This window comes from Eptesicus fuscus, chromosome 13 (genome assembly GCF_027574615.1).
Source record: "Eptesicus fuscus isolate TK198812 chromosome 13, DD_ASM_mEF_20220401, whole genome shotgun sequence".
NCBI lineage: Eukaryota > Metazoa > Chordata > Mammalia > Chiroptera > Vespertilionidae > Eptesicus > Eptesicus fuscus.
In genome coordinates this window covers 26,736,276-26,753,502 of record NC_072485.1, presented here as the reverse complement: position 1 = coordinate 26,753,502, position 17,227 = coordinate 26,736,276, and the positions used below count along the sequence as shown (strand labels likewise).

Genomic DNA, 17,227 nt, shown 5'->3' with positions numbered 1-17,227 from the left:
AAGGGCTGGGTAATGTGATGGAGGTATTTTTAGCATTTAAAGAAAACTTTAAATTGTTTTCCAAAGTGGTTGAACCATTTTATATTCCAGCAGCAGTGTATGAGTGCTCCAGTTGCCACATCCTTATCAACATGCAGTATGATAAATCTTTTTAACATTATATTCTAATAGAAATGTGAGTTCTCCAAGTTGTTTTTCTTTTTCAAAGTTTTTGTGACTATTCCAGGTCAGTTCCATTTGAATTTTAGAACCAGTTTACCAATTTTCACAAAAAAGCCTCCTGGGAGGTTGAAAGACATTGAATTAAATCTATAGATCAGTTTGAGGAGAATTGATATTTTTTAAAAATTTGAATTTTTAGATCCCTGAACCTGGTACAATTCTCCATTTATTTAGGTATTCTTTAATTTCTCTCAATGTGTTTAAAGTTTCACTTTAGAGATTATATATATATATATATATATATATATATATATATATTAATTTGCACAGTTATGCATAAGCATTTTAGAGTTTTGTTACCTTAAGTTACATTTTAAATTTCAGTTTCCAACTGTATTGCTGGTACATAGAAATACTATTGTATTTTTAGAAGAAATACACTAATATTGTATCCTACAAACATGTTAAACTCATTAATAGAGTTTTTGTAGATTCCATCAGAGTTTTTACATAGATAATCATGTCATTTGCAAATAAAAACAATTTGTTTCCAACCTCAACCTGGATGCCTTTTATTTCTTGTTATTGCCTTACTGGAGGGTCCCTTGGCCTGGCCTGCGAGATCAGGCCAAAACCGGCTCTCTGACATCCCCCGAGGGATCCTGGATTGCAAGAGGGCACAGCCCAGGCCAAAGGACCCCACTGGTGCACAATCAGGGCTGGGGAGGGATGCAGGAGGTTGGCCAGCTGGGGAGGGACCGTGGGAGGGCTCCAGGGCGTGTCTGGCTCATCTCACTCAGTCCTGATCAGCCGGACCCCAGCAGCAAGGTAACCTATAGGTCAGAGCACCTGCCCCAAATTCATGCATGGTGGGTCCCTCCCCCTGGCTGGCCAGATGGTCAGTGTGCTCCACAGCCAAACTCCTGTGGCTGGCCAACCTCCTGCCTGCAGTTCCTCCCACTGATTGGTCCCATCAGGGCTGGCAGCTTCTGAATTGAGCATCTGCCCTCTGGTGGTCAGTGCATGTAATAGCAACTCGACCAGTCGTTCAGTCATTCTTTCACTTAGGCTTCTATATATACAGATTGCACTGGCTAGTACCTCCAGTACTTAGTTGAAAAAATTTATTACAACAGATATCCTTGCCTTGTTCCTGCCTTAAGGAGAAGTCTTTGTTACGTATGATACCATCTGTATGTCTGTTTGCTTTTAATTTTTTTTTTCATTGATTTCAGAAAGGGAGAGAGAAACATCAATGATGAGAAAGAATCATTGATTCGCTGCCTCCTGCATGCCCCCTACTGGGGGGGGGGGTGTCAAGCCCACAACCCGGGCATGTGCCCTTGGTCAGAATCGAACCTGGGACCCTTTAGTACTCAGGCCAACGCTCTATCCACTGAGCCAAACTGGGTAGGGCTGTATGTTTTTTTACAGATCGTTTGTCAAATTAAAAAGTTTACTTCTATGGTAATGTGAGAAGAATTTTTATCTTAATACATGTATTTAAAAATATTTGCTGGATTTTGTCAAATGCTTTTACTCCATCTATTGAAATCAAATGTTAAGTTATTTATCTTTAAGTTAAATTGGTTTTTTCAATGTTAAACCAACTTTTCCATCCTTGTTGGTTATATTGCATTATCTTTTTATATATTGGTATATTGCTGGATTTGTGCTAAAATTTTGTTAAAATATTAGTCTGTAGTCCTAAGGGATATCAGATTATAGCTTAGTTTTCTTGTAATATCTTGGTCCTCATTTTGTTGTCATTAATGTCCTCATGGAATGAATTGGCAGCTATCTCCTCTTCTTCATTTTTTAATGCAAGAGTTTATAAGAATGGATTTGATTTTGTCTATAAATGTTTGGTAGAATTGCTCAGTAGATCCACCAGGCCTGAAGTTTTGTTAGTAGGAATGCTTTTAACTACAAATTCAATTTCTTTAATAGATATATGACTATTTAGGTTATCTATTTATTCTTGAGTGAGCTTTGATATTTTGTGTCTTCAAGGATATTTGTCCATTTCATCTGAGTTATTAAATTTATGGGCATAGAGTTGTTCATAATAATCTCTTATTTTTTTGTTTGCAGGTACTAGAGTAATATTTTCTTTACTCCTGATATGAGCAATTTATGTACTATTTTTTCTGATCCATATTGCCAAAGATTTGTTTTATTGATCTTCTCAAAGGACCATCTTTGAGTTTGATTGATAATCTCTATCATTTTTCTGTTTCTTATTTCTTATATTTGTGCGCTGATCTTTCTATCCTATTGCTGACTTTTAATTTATCTTTGTTTTCTAGTTTCTGAAGGTAGAATCTGATGTCATTTGTTTGAAACCTTTTTTCTAAATAGGTGTTTCAGTGTTATACAATTCTATTTTGGTTGACAAAGTCCCAAGGAGGTTTTCAAACCTGTTAATATGTTACAACCTTTCTTTAGTGAGAATATTATGTTTGAATAAGATGTTTACCACTTATTCCCAAGATCTCTTGAATTCCCTTTAAATTTTTTATAGTTATTTCTAGTTTCAGAATATGGGAACCATTTTCTAGGTATCTGGTTAACTGAAGCTTCTCCAAGGATGCAGGATATCCTTGAGAAAATAAAATATGCTTGTAAAATTCAGGAGAATTGTGTGAAATGTCAAAACAAGTTTGGGAAGCTACAATACCTATAATTGATTTTTAAATTAGAATGTAAATGGTTTAAATAGATCATATTAGTTAAAACAATCATTGATTTGGGCAGAACGTTTAATTTGAAAATAATGTCAAATATATAGCAAATCTGCAATAGTAACAAAAAATATTTTTATACCCCTAGCTCAGATTCTTCAACTGTTTTCATTTTATGCAATTTATATTTGCAGAGTACACCTTTAGACTTGATGTTGAAGAAGGAGTGGGAATACCCCAAATCCCTGTACATCCCATTGGATTTAATGATGCAGAAATATTATTACGGTACAGTTTTCTTGTTGGTTATGAGATTAAGATATTTTGCACTAATGTGTTCATTTATCTTCTAAAATCAATGTGACCTAATTATGTTAAAAGTATCAGACCAAAATAGCTCCTGAAGTAGGAATAACAGAGCACACCTTTCCCCCCACCCCTATAAATGCAGTTTAGTGCCTAAGAAAACATTTTTCCTACAAATGAGTCTCAAAGCAAAACTATGCCCAAAGATAAAAATACTGATTTGAGATTTTTGAAGTAGTTGGATTTTCTTAAATATTCATTTGATATTTGTACTTGACCTGCATTTTAAAAATGATAATGCCCACCACTTGGATATGTGAACTTGGACCATTTACTCAATCTTTCTCTGATTCGGTTCCTTTATTTGTAAAATGAGGACGGAAATAGTTTCTCCCTGATAGGATTATTATAAGTAGAAAAGGTCATGCATGTAAAGTATCTAAAATATGGTACACATTCTATTAATGTTTGCTGCTATTATATGTATTCTATAATTGATGTTCCTTTTCAAATCTCCTTATATATATTTTTAAGCGTCTGTATAAATAACATTTAGTAATTGCTTTATGAATACCTACTACATAATGAGTGGCTTCTCTATAAATTAATTTCTTCTCCTTAGCACAGTCATGTATTTTATATTTTTAGGATTTCTTGGACCTAAGGCATCCCTACATAAATAAAGTCACAAGTAAGGAGGCCACCGCTTTCCTTCTCCTCTATATATTTTTCCTTAGCTCTTATCACTAATACATGAAATGTTTTGCTTATGTATCTCAGTTATGACTGTCCTTACAATGTAAGCTCCACAAGGGAAGGGAGTTTGGGCAGTACCTGGCACTTAGTAAATGCTCAATAAGTATCTGTTAAGTGTATGAATGAATATCTCATTACCACACTTCATGATTTTTTTCTAAGAAATAGTGATGCTCAGCCTTTTTCTGTCTTTTCATTTTCTCCTGGCAGCCACATGGGAGGAACCGCTTCACCAGATGACAGCTGGAAAGGAAGTCTTAATGTGGATTACAATGTCGGGCCGGGCTTCACAGGGCGTGATTCTGTCAGGTAATCTCACTGTGATTTAATAGCCTGGAAAAGCCTTCGGTGTTTAATGGGAAAATGTCAAGATAACTGTTCTACCAGGTATATTTTGCTTATCATCTTTTGATCATTTTTTAAAATAATAAATAACTGATCATTTTACATCACTTAAGAAATACATATAGAATCATGTATCAAATTTCTTCATTTAGTGGGAGAAATTTATTTCATAGTCTCAAAAATTGAGACTTTTGAGTTTATAGGTTCAATATTTTAACTTCCCTCTTTAAGTTTTAAAAACTGTTTCCCTATCACTTTCAAAATGTTATACTAGTATGTGTGAAACACTAGGCTGACTTAAGGGGAAGTAAAAGAGAAAGGAGGCAACATTACTGATCACTCACTGGGTGGGTTAAGTGAATCAAATGGGCAAGCACTAACTATTGTGGGGCTCAATACACTTATTTTAATATTAACACATTACAGCACTGTTGTACAGAAGGAGTGATAATAGAGGACGAGTTCACTGAGCTTAATTTTACAGAAAGAGGTTATTTTCCACTGGATCAAGGCAGGCAGGAAATGCCAGCAAGAGAGATCAGCTTGAACAGAGTAGTAGAACAGCATGGTCAGACGTGAAGGAGTCTGATTTGCCTGAAATGCCAAGAGAAAAGGCAATGTCACAGTGATAAATCAGGGAAGATAAAGCTGTTTTTATTAAACCAAGATCACTAGTCAGTCATGTTTGCTAAGAATTCACATTAACAGTGTGAATTCTTAGAGTGTTTTTTAGTTTTTGTAATTTCTTATTTATTGACTAGGGGCCCAGTGCACGAATTTGTGCACCTTGAAAGGAACTGTGAGCCACAAGGCTGCGGTGGGCACAGGGGTGGGTCTCGGCCCCTCTTGCAGTGGCCCCTTGTCCCCTGTCTGCTGGCAGTCCACCTCCCGCCACTGTGGCTCCCACGCACTGATGGCGTCAGCCCCACCTGCACCCACTGACGGTGAAGAGTGATTAGGGCTGGCACCAGCAGCAGGTACAAGTGGGACCGTCACTGGCAGTGGGTGCAAGAGGCGGCTACCGGCCCCGATCACCCCTCAGGAGCAGGGGGAGGTAGAGAAGCCCTGAGGGATGATCAGGGCCGGCAGCCGCCACTCACACCCACTGATGGCGCCAAGCGATCGGGGCTGGCGTTGGGCACTGGCAGCAGGTGTGAGTGGCAGCTCCAGTGCCAGCAGTGGGTGCAAGTGGGGCCAGTGCCAGCAGCAGGTGCAAGTGCTGGGCAGGGCCACAGTGCATAGGAGCAAAGAATTTTCATTAACCTACCTGAGGCTCACCCCAATGACAGCAACCGGTGCCCCTCCTTGGTCTGGTGCCCCTGCTCATCTGTTCCACTATCCCGCCACAGCTGACGCCTGCCATGTTCCGCTCTCTGCCAGCTGCTGCCAACGCCTGCCATGTTCCGCACGTGCCCCTTGTGGTCAGCGCACATCATAGCAACCAGTTGTTCAATTCTGCTATTCAGTCTATTTGCATATTAGGGTTTTATCTATCTAATAAAAGGGTAATATGCAAATGAACCATCACTCCATCTCAAAGATGGCAGTGCCCATAGCCACAGGATGGCGGCGCCCAGTCCTCTCAGCCCCGCCCCGCTGGAGTCTCCCAGTCCTGGGGGGTGAGGGGGCAGCTGCTGAGAGCGGGCACCATTCCTGGTGGAATGCTTGCTTCATCACTGTGGCAATGAGGCAAGCATTCCACGCCTGGCTGTGAATGGGCCTCTGGGGCGCAGAGAGCCTCTAGGCAGCAGGTGCAGAGTGGCCAGGCCCCACAGAGAGCTACTGGTGCATGGATTCGTGCACAGGGCTAATAGTATATATAGATTATTGATCTTAAAGATGGGAAGGGAAAAGAAACATCAATTTGTTGTTCCACTTATTTATGCTTAATTGGTTGCTGCTTCTATGTGTACGGACCCCACAACCTTGGTGTACTGGGATGACGCTCTAACCAAGTAAGCTAGCAGGCCAGGACTAATTATTTTTATTTCAGAACTTTCAAAGTACTAGAAGTTCAATTTCCTTATTTTATAGACAGTTTAGAATTTTTTACATAAATGCTTATTTATCTGTATAGCTCAATCAGAACAGAGTTCCTTTGATATATTTTATTATCTAACTAGAGGCCTGGTGCATGAAAATTTCTGCACTTGTGGGAAATTTAGTGCAAGTTAACCTGGCCTGCACCCTCTTGTAGTCTGGGACCCCTCCGGGGAGTCCGCCTGCTGGCTTAGGCCCGCTTCCCGGAGGATCGGGCCTAAGATGGCAGTCAGACATCCCTCTGGAAGCCCGGGTGCCCTCGGGGGATATCCACCTGCCAGTTTAGGTCCATGGGGAGCGGGCCTAAGCCACAGCTGGACATCCTTAGTGCTGCAGAGGAGGCAGGAGAGGCTCCTGCCACAACCACTGTGCTTGTAGCTGTCAGCCCGGCTTGTGGCTGAGCGGAGCTCACCCTGTGGGAGCACACTGACCACCAGGGGGCAGCTCCTGCATTGAGTGCCCCCTGGTGGTCAGTGTGCATCATAATGACCAGTCATTCCCGGTCGTTCTGCCATTAGGGTCAATTTACATATTACCCTTTTATTATATAGGATATATTAATGTCCTCTAGAGGTAAGAAAAATACACAATGAAAAGTAAAGGCCTTTTAATTTACAAACAGAAACAGCCACAGAGAAAGCAGTAAAGATGAAGCTTTAGTTCTATTTTTAGTCCCAGTTCAAGAGAAAACTCAAAAACATAAAAATTCTCTGGTCAACATATCAAAAAGCTGACCTCCTTCAACATGGGCACAGAAGCCTTAATTGATTTGAGCTCAAAATGGACAAAACCACAAAATTACTAAAAAACGCATTTTCTGTCAGATCTTATCCTAAAGAGATCCTGATTATCTAATAATCCATTTACAGAAATTACCAAATGACAGGATATGAAATCAAATTCCTAGCCACAGCTGCCACTGGGGAATAACTTATCTGCCATAAGCAAACTAGAAACATAAACAAAACACAATCAGTAGAGGAAAATTTATAGGTATGGTCAGGCAGCAAAGTTAGAACTCTGTTGCTACTTGGACTTACTTCTGAGAGCCAACGAAAGACGTGTGGGTTGAAGCTGCCCATACCTGGTCTTTGAGGTGAATTCATTGTGCATCTCATTGGAATCCAAAATGATAAAAAATGATTTCTTTTTGAAAAAGTAAAACCACAATTCTTACACAAATATGAAATGAACATGTGTCCAAAATGGAATAAGGGAACTTGAAAGGAGTTAAAACTGATTCAAAGAAGAATTCAAAGTTTATACCAAAACATCAGCTCATCAAGATGCTGAAATGAGTGTACTTAACAGCAGACAAACGCATTTTGTTCATATTGGGGAAGGGAAGTTAGTTAACGTTCACTAGGGAGATTGTGCATTTCAGTGGATGTGGATTATCTGCATTACAATCATGTTTCTGTAAGCTAATTACTGTCTCTACAGAGCTGTAAAATTGTCTAAGGACAATAATAGTCAGAGGTAACTCTGATTAGATGAGCTAAGGTCTTAATTTTTCCTTACAGGAGTATATTTATTTTCACAAATATTTTTTAAAATATTTTTTATTGATATCAAAGAGGAAGGAAGAGGGAGATAGAAATATCAATGATGAGAGAATATCACTGATTGGCTGCCTCCTGCATGGCCCCCCATGAGACCAAGCAGCAACCTAGGCATATTCCCTGACCAGGAATCAAACTATGACCTCCTGGTTTATAGGTCGATGCTCAACGGGGAACCATTGTTGGCCGGGCAATTTCACAAATATTTATTGAGCATTTTCTCTACCCCAGGCTCCATTCTGGGTACTGGGAATTCAGTAGTAAACAAAACAGGCAAAAATCCCTGCTCTGTGGGGCCTACTAGAGTTCAATTTATTTGGAAAATGATGAGTTTGAAGTGATAACAGGAAAAGAATGTGGATATTTAGGCATTTGGAGTCGGTGGTACTAAACACTAAAAAGACATAAAGATGTGGATGAACTCTTGAGAATATGAGCAGATAGCCTCTATTCTTTTCATTAAAATAAATTTTTCTAATGAAAAAAATTAACAGATTTTTTCTCATTCCTCACTGTTGACTTTCTTAAAATTTCTTCATTTAATGACATAGTATCAATGAATTTGGGTTTCTAATAGATATTAGGCTCATATGTTTAGAAACACATATGAAAACATGTTTCTGTGCGGTTTTTTTGCTATTTTTAAAAAATCTGTATTGTTTTCAGAGAGGAAGGGAGAGGGGGAGATAGAAACATGAATGATGAGAATCATTCATCGGCTGACTCCAGCACACCCCCTACTGGGGATCAAATCCGCAACCAGGACATGTGCCCTTGATCACAATCGAACCCGGGACCCTTCAGTCCACAGGCCGACACTCTATCCACCAAGCCAAACCAACTAGGGCTTTGTTATCAATTTTTATCAGCAGCAAAAATAAATCATTTACTTGATGATGTCTTAAAATGAAAAAAACACACACAAAAACACACAAAACAAAACACCAACCATTGGTAAGTTTTTCCCCCAAAGCATTTTTAGCTGAATATTGCACATAAATTAAATATGCCTTCAGAAGTGCAATATACTTTTGAAGGGGGAAAAACACACACAAAAAACAGAATCTGCACTTAACAATTTATAGGTTTTGACAGCTTGTTAGTTCTTCCATTCAAAAATGAACCACAAATTACAAACTGCTGGATCTCCACTCCCCACCTCCCTCCCTCCCTTCCCGCTGGCAACCCCTCCATAGGTAAATAGGTAAATTTTGTTCCCTTGTGAAAAGAAGACTCAACATTTTCCCATGTCATTTTGGATTCATGAAATGTGAATGTATTTTTTCCCAACTTTGATTGATTGTATTTTCCCTTGAATTCTAATTAGGTTGATTATAATTCATGAATAAATATTTAAAAGATTTCCCCAAATCAGAATCAGCAGTGATGGCCTGGGAGTTTCATTGTATGGTTGTCTTGTGCATATTAACAGGCGCTTCCCCAGTTTCCATTTAATCATAGTGTTTCCCCATTTAATCTTAGTTTATCATGTTTCTTACTGGCAGCACTGTGCCAGCTCTTTAACTGATACACTACTTCAATAATCTTGAAGAAAACTATTAAACAGCAGAAATTAATGTAAATACAAAGCCACATGTAAAAAAGACTTATTTGCCCTTAAATACATAATGGCTATATTCCTTATTTTTGTAATTAAGTAGCCTATACTTAACATTTAAAAATGAATACCCAAGACATGTTGAATAATAGACTTCTTTGAATTTTAATTAAATATCAATATAGTTATAGGGAGAAAGAATATAAAATATTGAGTTTTTAAAATCTTACTGTAAGGTGCATGCTTAAGTACTTAGAGGTAAAATGTCATGATGTCTGCAACTTACTTGAAAATGGTTCAACAATATTAACAATTATTTAATTTAGGTTTCGGCTATGTGGGAATTCACTGAACTATTATAATTATAGAGCTTTTTGTACTTCCGATATATTTCATAATTAAACATTGAAAGAAAGCTTTTAGACATAACGCTCTATGTGAAGTAATTTATTCCTTTTGAAATTCTAGGAAGGTTAAAATGCATGTTCATAACACCAATAAAATTACAAGGATTTACAACGTAATTGGAACTATCAGAGGATCTGTGGAACCTGGTGAGTGAGAATTTTAAAAAAGACTTTGTTTTTACAAATTGTTGATTTTTATTTTTATTTTTTGGCTGATATAAAACAACTACATTTGAAAAAAATATTTGTACTCATCTAAAATAAGACTCTCCCTTGTAGCATTAATGTTTTTCTATGGAGGAAACTCAAGCAAGAGGAACTTTAATTTAAAAAGCACATGAATTACAACTATTTATAATGCATTCAAAATTGTAGTTCTTTTGAACACATTCTTTTCCAGACAGGTATGTTATTCTGGGAGGTCATCGGGATTCCTGGGTGTTTGGAGGTATTGACCCAACCACTGGCACAGCTGCTTTACAAGAAATTGCGCAGAGTTTTGGAAAACTGATGAGTAGAGGTAATGTTTCTTTGGTGGGTGAGGACAAAAAGTGACGCACTGATTCTCCTTTATTTTAGGCAGATGTACCTAACTAACTGTGTGTTAACAATGATTACAGGATGGAGACCTCGGAGAACTATCATTTTCGCCAGCTGGGATGCAGAAGAATTTGGACTTCTGGGATCCACAGAGTGGGCTGAGGTAAGTTAGTTATTTTCTTGATCAACCCGGAACAAAGATCTGTGCCCTCAGGCTGTCCACAAATAGATTCACTGCCTAATACGGTTTTAATTTGGAGCAAGTCAAGTCTCAAGAGAACTTAAGAACTTAAGAATTTGTTTTTACTTTCACATCAGTTTGGCAAAACAGAATAACCTCCTAAAATCTCTTAAGTTCAGAAAATAGTCAAGACTAGAGAGCTGTTTCTGACAAGTGAATTGACTTATCTAAAAACTCGTACAGATCCTTAGAGTGACTTTTCAAGTTCTTGATGTTTCCTCGGAATTCTCCTAAGAAAACAAGAGGTTCTATTAAGATGTCTTGACTTTGATTATAATTTCACACGTATAGACTCCATGTAAAATTGCAACCGTATGTATATTTTACCCTTCACAAAAGTGCCAGATTGTTGAGTATATGATAATTTTGTACGTAGAATTACTTTAGTTAACTGCCTTACTTTAGAATTCCTGAGATTTATTTTTTCTTCAGATATGATTTTCATTTGTGACTGGCTCTTAATGCTTTATCCTTTAGTGTCTCTCCTAGGCCACCTTCTTTCACCTTTTCCCCTTAGCCTCTCTGTTGAGTAACTAAGTTCTTAAATGTACAAGGTAAGCTCATGATTCTTACAAAGGCATGTGCACTATATAAGCACTTATTCTCCCTCCACCTTCCTCTGTGTATCTTTTGTAAGTCCAGATATTTTTATAAGTCCAGATTTTAGAGGGTTGTTGGAACATGTCAAACATTTCTTGGCATTGGCTCTAGTTCTTAAAATGTTTTCCTCCTGACTCATTTTCTCTTAACTTTAAAACAATATGAATCAAATCAGCATGGGGGTAAAATCACACACACAGTTACCCGTCTATCACTTACCTTTTGATTCCATTTATATCACAAAGTTTTATTATTACATTGCTTTTACGAACATGCTTTTTGGAAGTTGACTATTTAGATGAATTAAATTTTATTAAGGTCATTTACATTTAGAAATATGTAATTTCATATGAATACATGTATACATAAAAACATGTCCCTAAAATTTTAGCAGCTTAAAATAAAGATCAAAGAAATCTAAGATATAAAATAATATGCTTTGCATTAATTTAAATTATTGTTGGTTAAAAGACAATTTCAAGTTTCTAGTTTTCTACCATGTTTTTCAGCATATTCAACAGCACACTTTAAGTAACTAAGAAATCTTCCTTAAAAACTCTGACCCTGTATCTCCCCGTAACAGAGGTAACTCTCGTGTGGCGTTTGTGGACAGTGCAGAGAAGTGGCAGTCCTCATTCGTGCCATAACCTCTCACAGCTTTAAATGCTTTTTATTATAATACGTTCTTATAAGGTAGTAAGTGAAGGGCGCTCTCGGCATATTCCCATCTGTGTGTGACATTCATCTTCTCTACTTAATCTTTCTTGTGGGGGTGTGGAGAGGGAGAAAGTCAGAATCAGTCTTGTGTTTGTCCCAAGGTCCTTCCTTTTCTCCCTCTAGTTTTGTTCTGTCTTCCTCTCTCTCTCTCTCTTTTTTGTTCATCTTATCTTCTAATTAAAAGAATAAATGAAATTTTCTATTTTTCAAATTTTTTGTGCTTCCTTATTTTTCACTTAAAATGATACATTTATTTGGGTATCCATTATCAGTGGATCTCACAACTTCAATGCATATAAGCATTGCCAGGGCACCTTTTGGAAAATACTGATTTCCAGGCCTTGCTTTTAGCAGTTCTTATTCAGTAGGTCTGGGGTGGGGCCCAGAATCTGGGAGCCTCGCCCCTTCATATTCGGTCTGGTTTAGGGAATCACAGAACCATACATTGAAAGTATTTTTTTCTCTGGGCTGCCTCTATTGCTGTAAACAATAAATAGCTACAGCAGCACAATCTTTTTCTTTCTTGTTTTAATTTCATTAATGTTGTCAACCAACCAGTTATCAGCATTTTTCAGAAATTATGGTCAAAGGCAAAGGTATTTGATTCTTAAAAAGTATTTGCAGACCACTTTTATACTAAATTGGTTTATTTTGTTTCCATTCCCACAACTGTAAATACGATGAATTAAGTAACAACTTTGCTTCAACTGTAGGAGAATGCAAAGACACTCCAGGAGAGAGGCATCGCTTACGTCAACTCAGACTCATCGATTGAAGGTACATTTAATTTATAACTAAGCTATCGAGCCTTATTTCTTTAGGATATTTACCATTTGGATTCCTATTTAAAACTCCAGTATTAACTACGTCCTTCCTATAGAGGTATTAAAAGAATTTGACTAGCCCTAGCTGGTTTGGCTCAAGTGGATAGAGTGTCGGCCTGTGGACTGAAGGGTCCCAGGTTCGATTCTAGCCAAGGGCACATGCCTGGGTTGCGGGCTGGGTCTCCGGTGCGGGGGCGTGCAGGAGACAGCTGATCAATGATTCTCTCTCATCATTGATGTTTCTCTCTATCTCTCCCCTCTCCCTTCCTCTCTGAAATCAATAAAAATATATTTTTTTAAAAAAGAATTTGACTAAAATACTTAAGTGGTTTACCGAATATTTCACATAGAAATACTTTCTAGCCCTAGCCAGTTTGACTCTGGCTAGAGTGTTGGCCCACAGACTGAAGGGCCTTGGGTTTGACCTTGGTCAAGGGCATGTACATTTGTTGCAGGCTCTATCCCCAGCTCTGGTCTCTCCCATATCAATGGTCCTCTGTCTCTATCCCTCCCTTCCACTGTGTAATGTCTTGCTATATACTAATTGAATGAATGCCACAGCCTTACCATTTTATTTGCTGAACACCCTCTACAAGACACTGTTAATGACCCTTACAATATGGTAGCTGCTGTCCTAGCCACCAAAGTCCACTTATACCTTCTGTGAAGAGTGCACTGCAGTCTCTCTTGCTCCTGAATAACTACTTCCACCCTATTTGAATTTTTGATTGATTGATTTTTAGAGAGAAGGGCGAGAGAGAGAGAGAGAGAGGGAATCTGTTGTGCCACTTATTTATGCATTCATTGGTTGATTCTTGTGCCCTGACTGGGGACTGAACCCTCAACCTTGGCATATCAGGACAATGCTCTACGAAAGTATCTGGCCAGGGCTCCGCCCTATTTTCAATTCCCAGAGAGTGATCCCATTGAAATTTTTTATATATTTATAATTAGAAAATAAAGTTTAAATATAGATTTGAATTTCATTTGAAAGTATTAAAATACTCGGTGCTTTATTTTTCAGGAAATTATACTCTCAGAGTTGACTGTACACCCCTTCTTTACCAATTGGTGTATAAACTGACAAAAGAGGTATATAATTAGATCTGTCTTATGTTTTCTGATGAATGGACTAGCGAATAACACTTTTTTCTTAATTAGCTGTACTTATTTTTAAACTGGTGACAGACATAACTGATTTGTATAAGTAACAAAGCAGAACAAAAATCTCTAATACACTATGTGACATTACAATTAAGATAGTATTGCTAGTGTCTGTTCTAATAAGTTTGTATTGTGTCCACTGAGTTGGAATGGAAAAGCCTTGGTTCAGAGATTGCCTTGGCTACTCATTCATTCAACAAATATTTATTGAGTAGATGCTAGTTATCAGGTCCCATAAAATAAATTATAGCAGCAACGATGATAAAATGACAAGGTCACTGAATCCAAATACTTTGTAATCTAGAGAGGATACAGACCCATAAATGAGGAATTACAGTTCCCTGGAATATTGGATCCTCTATACAATGGAGAACAGTTATGGAAGAGAACCTAAAGTCCCAAGGTAGATGGGGAAGTTGGGAAGCATCAGGGGATGTTTACAGATTAATTAATCCCCAGGCTGTAGAACGGAAGGATGTGAAGGTGAGGGAGAAGGCGTAAGCAGAGGACATAGATCTCTCAAAAGATGTGGAGGATGAAAGAACACACTTCCTGACCCGGAGGTAGCTCAGTATGACCTAAGCACAAACTACGTTGTGGGAAGATGGTGAGAAATGGAGCATGACAAATCTACCAAGACTCAGTAGAAAAAGGACTCTCTTCTTCTCCTGTAAGCAGATGATTACAAGCTTATCAACCTCTAATGTGTGTTGTAAGGAGAAGTGGTAGGGAGGACTGAGTTTCCCCCCTACCCTCATTTTAAAATATATATATATATATATATATATATATATATATTTTAATATATATATATATTTATTGATTTCGGAGAGGGAGAGGGACATAGAAACATGTTTCTGCATGCCCCTCACTGGGGATCGAGCCCATAACCTGGGCCTTGACCAGGAATAGAACCATGATCTCCTGGCTCATAGGTTGAGACTCAACCACTGAGCAACACTGGCTAGCCTGGGAGGGCTGAGCTTAAGAGCCTCCATCTGATAAAAGCAAGAAATGGGACAAGGTGTCCATGCAATGGAGGAAGGACAGCAACTATGACAGTACATATAGCGGAGACAGAAAAATCTGATCCAGGGTGTCCAGGACAAACGGACAGGGTTCTGTTTAGTGCTAGACTGAGACAGCCTGATTCTAGACAATAAAGAGAATTTTGCAGGGAATTTGGTCCAAGCAGATTGTAGGAATTGGAGCAGGACTTCAGCTATTGCAAATTGGCAGGAGCTGAGTAGATCCCTGTCAGATGTCTGGAAATGAGCAGAACATCCCTGCAGCTGCAGCATGCTAGCAGGGCGGGGGGGGGGGAATGCTTCTGTGGAGTGCCTAGACTGTACGCTGAAGACCACCTATGTGGTGATGAGGGAATAACCCACTCTGTATAAAGGCCAGAGAAGACAGCAGAGATGATGTTTAAGTTGAGATGGGCACCGTTCTTCCCATTTCCATAGGTAAGAAAATTAGGGTTTAAAGCAAGACACCAAAGGTGTCTGAGCTGATAAGTAGGGTCTGCCTTGGGTCCATTTTTGAACAAAGCAGAGCTATAAATGAACAAACTTCAACCAATATGTGTGATAATATGGATCTAAAATAGAGATGGTCAGATTCCACAAGTTCACATTGTTCCAACACATGCCCCTGCTTTTTCTTAGAGTGGAGGAAAAAAAGCAAAGTATAAGGATTCTTTTAACGAGGGTAATAAAAATGTTTATGTATACACAAAGCCCTTAATATTCCCAAATAGAAATCTGAGATTTGTAAACCTATCAAATCCCAGCTTTATTCAAATATAATCAGACTTTCTAAAATAACATTCCTCCTCACCCACCACCAGGGTTGGTGATAAACTAAGGTTTATAGTGACAGTTTCAAGATCAGCTTCATAACCTAATCTGTTGCCTGAGGACTCTGCAATTCTTCCCAGACAAAAACAATTTACTCTAAAGTAAATATATCTAATTCCCTCCCCCAATACTTCCTACCAAAAGGAATCGAAATTGCTGAATGACATTTATTAAAAATATGAATCTCTATGTAAAAATGTACTAAAATAAGCAGGAAACTTTATCCTAGTTATTAGGCAAAATTACCAATAGGCAAGCATCATAAACAAGAATTTGGGCTGGATATTTTTCTTCCTATTTCCAAAAGCATATTTTTCTACATCAATATGCATATAGTTAGAAGTTGATGTTAACATGTGGTTTTATGTTGGCATAAATTTTGTTGCTTCTGCTTCAAATTCCCAGTATTTTCTTTCCAGATCTCCAGCCCCGATGATGGTTTTCAGGGTAAATCTCTTTATGAAAGCTGGTTGGAAAAGGACCCTTCATCTGAAAATACAAACCTTCCTAGGTAAATTACTTGTTTGTATAATTTCTACCACAGGATAGATTATGAATTCCCCTTTGCCCCTTGTGTTCCCCAGGCATGCAATGCTCAGGTGCCTCATCAACAATTTGAGTCAAGACAATTCTACAGGATCCCTCTGTGCAGCCTTTGCTGTGCTGATCAGCCAAAACAGCCAAGTCTTTTAACCCACATTAGAGCAGAGATCTAGTTTCACCAGATTTTAGTCAAAATTATTTTGCTATATTATTAGGCATTATTTTGCATTCTTATACAAAATTTCACTTAGATATGTATTGAATACATTAACAATATAACTTCAAATGATGAAGTTAAAAAACAAATGAATTGTTTCTCAATTTAATGGGCATTATCAATAACTACCAAATTGTTAATCATACCGGTTAACCAACTTTAGACTTTAAGTATTAATGTAGTTCTTAGTTCATCTCAGTCATGCAGCAGTTTTCCTAAATTCATTTTATATTTATTTTCTACTTCAATGCTATTTCTAAAAGCAGCAGATGATGTAGCGGTTTATGGCTTCATTCCATATTCCAAATACATCTGTGAAAGTTTAAATGTGTTTCCATTATAAGTGTTTCACATACTTAAATAGAAAAAAAACATTTAAAAGTAGTAGTATATAGTTAGGTTCTTCATGCATATGTAATTTTATATTCTGCTCTATTATGATTTTTTCCATGTGATTACATTATTATAGGTAATATATGTGTATAGTGGTTTCTTAATTATATGCAAAGAAATATACTGTAATTAGACTTCCTCATTGTCATTTTCTGATTAGTTCATAATTCTCTGAGGGCAGGAACCATATCTTGTTTTCCCCTCTAAACAAATACCGTAAGTGCAGAAAATACGGAAGACAGCAGTCACTAGACTGCGGTCTTTGGTGGCACTGCCAAGCTCTGGTTGTGGTCAATGCAGATTTGTTTA

General features: G+C 37.9%; 1 protein-coding gene across 2 annotated transcripts in view; it reads left to right on the top strand.

Moving 5' to 3' along the window:
- NAALAD2 (N-acetylated alpha-linked acidic dipeptidase 2) overlaps nucleotides 1–17,227 on the top strand; it is a 46,844-nt gene that overhangs the window by 19,598 nt on the left and 10,019 nt on the right. Inside the window, exons 9-16 of one of the 2 annotated variants that reach the window (XM_008149158.3) lie at nucleotides 3,041–3,134; nucleotides 4,119–4,217; nucleotides 9,882–9,967; nucleotides 10,221–10,340; nucleotides 10,441–10,523; nucleotides 12,632–12,695; nucleotides 13,767–13,834; nucleotides 16,185–16,276. In XM_008149158.3, the coding sequence (XP_008147380.3) occupies nucleotides 3,041–3,134; nucleotides 4,119–4,217; nucleotides 9,882–9,967; nucleotides 10,221–10,340; nucleotides 10,441–10,523; nucleotides 12,632–12,695; nucleotides 13,767–13,834; nucleotides 16,185–16,276 (706 nt within the window). Of the gene's footprint in view, nucleotides 1–3,040; nucleotides 3,135–3,826; nucleotides 3,844–4,118; nucleotides 4,218–9,881; nucleotides 9,968–10,220; nucleotides 10,341–10,440; nucleotides 10,524–12,631; nucleotides 12,696–13,766; nucleotides 13,835–16,184; nucleotides 16,277–17,227 lie in introns of those variants that run through there. The other variant, XM_054725447.1, reaches the window with a different exon arrangement.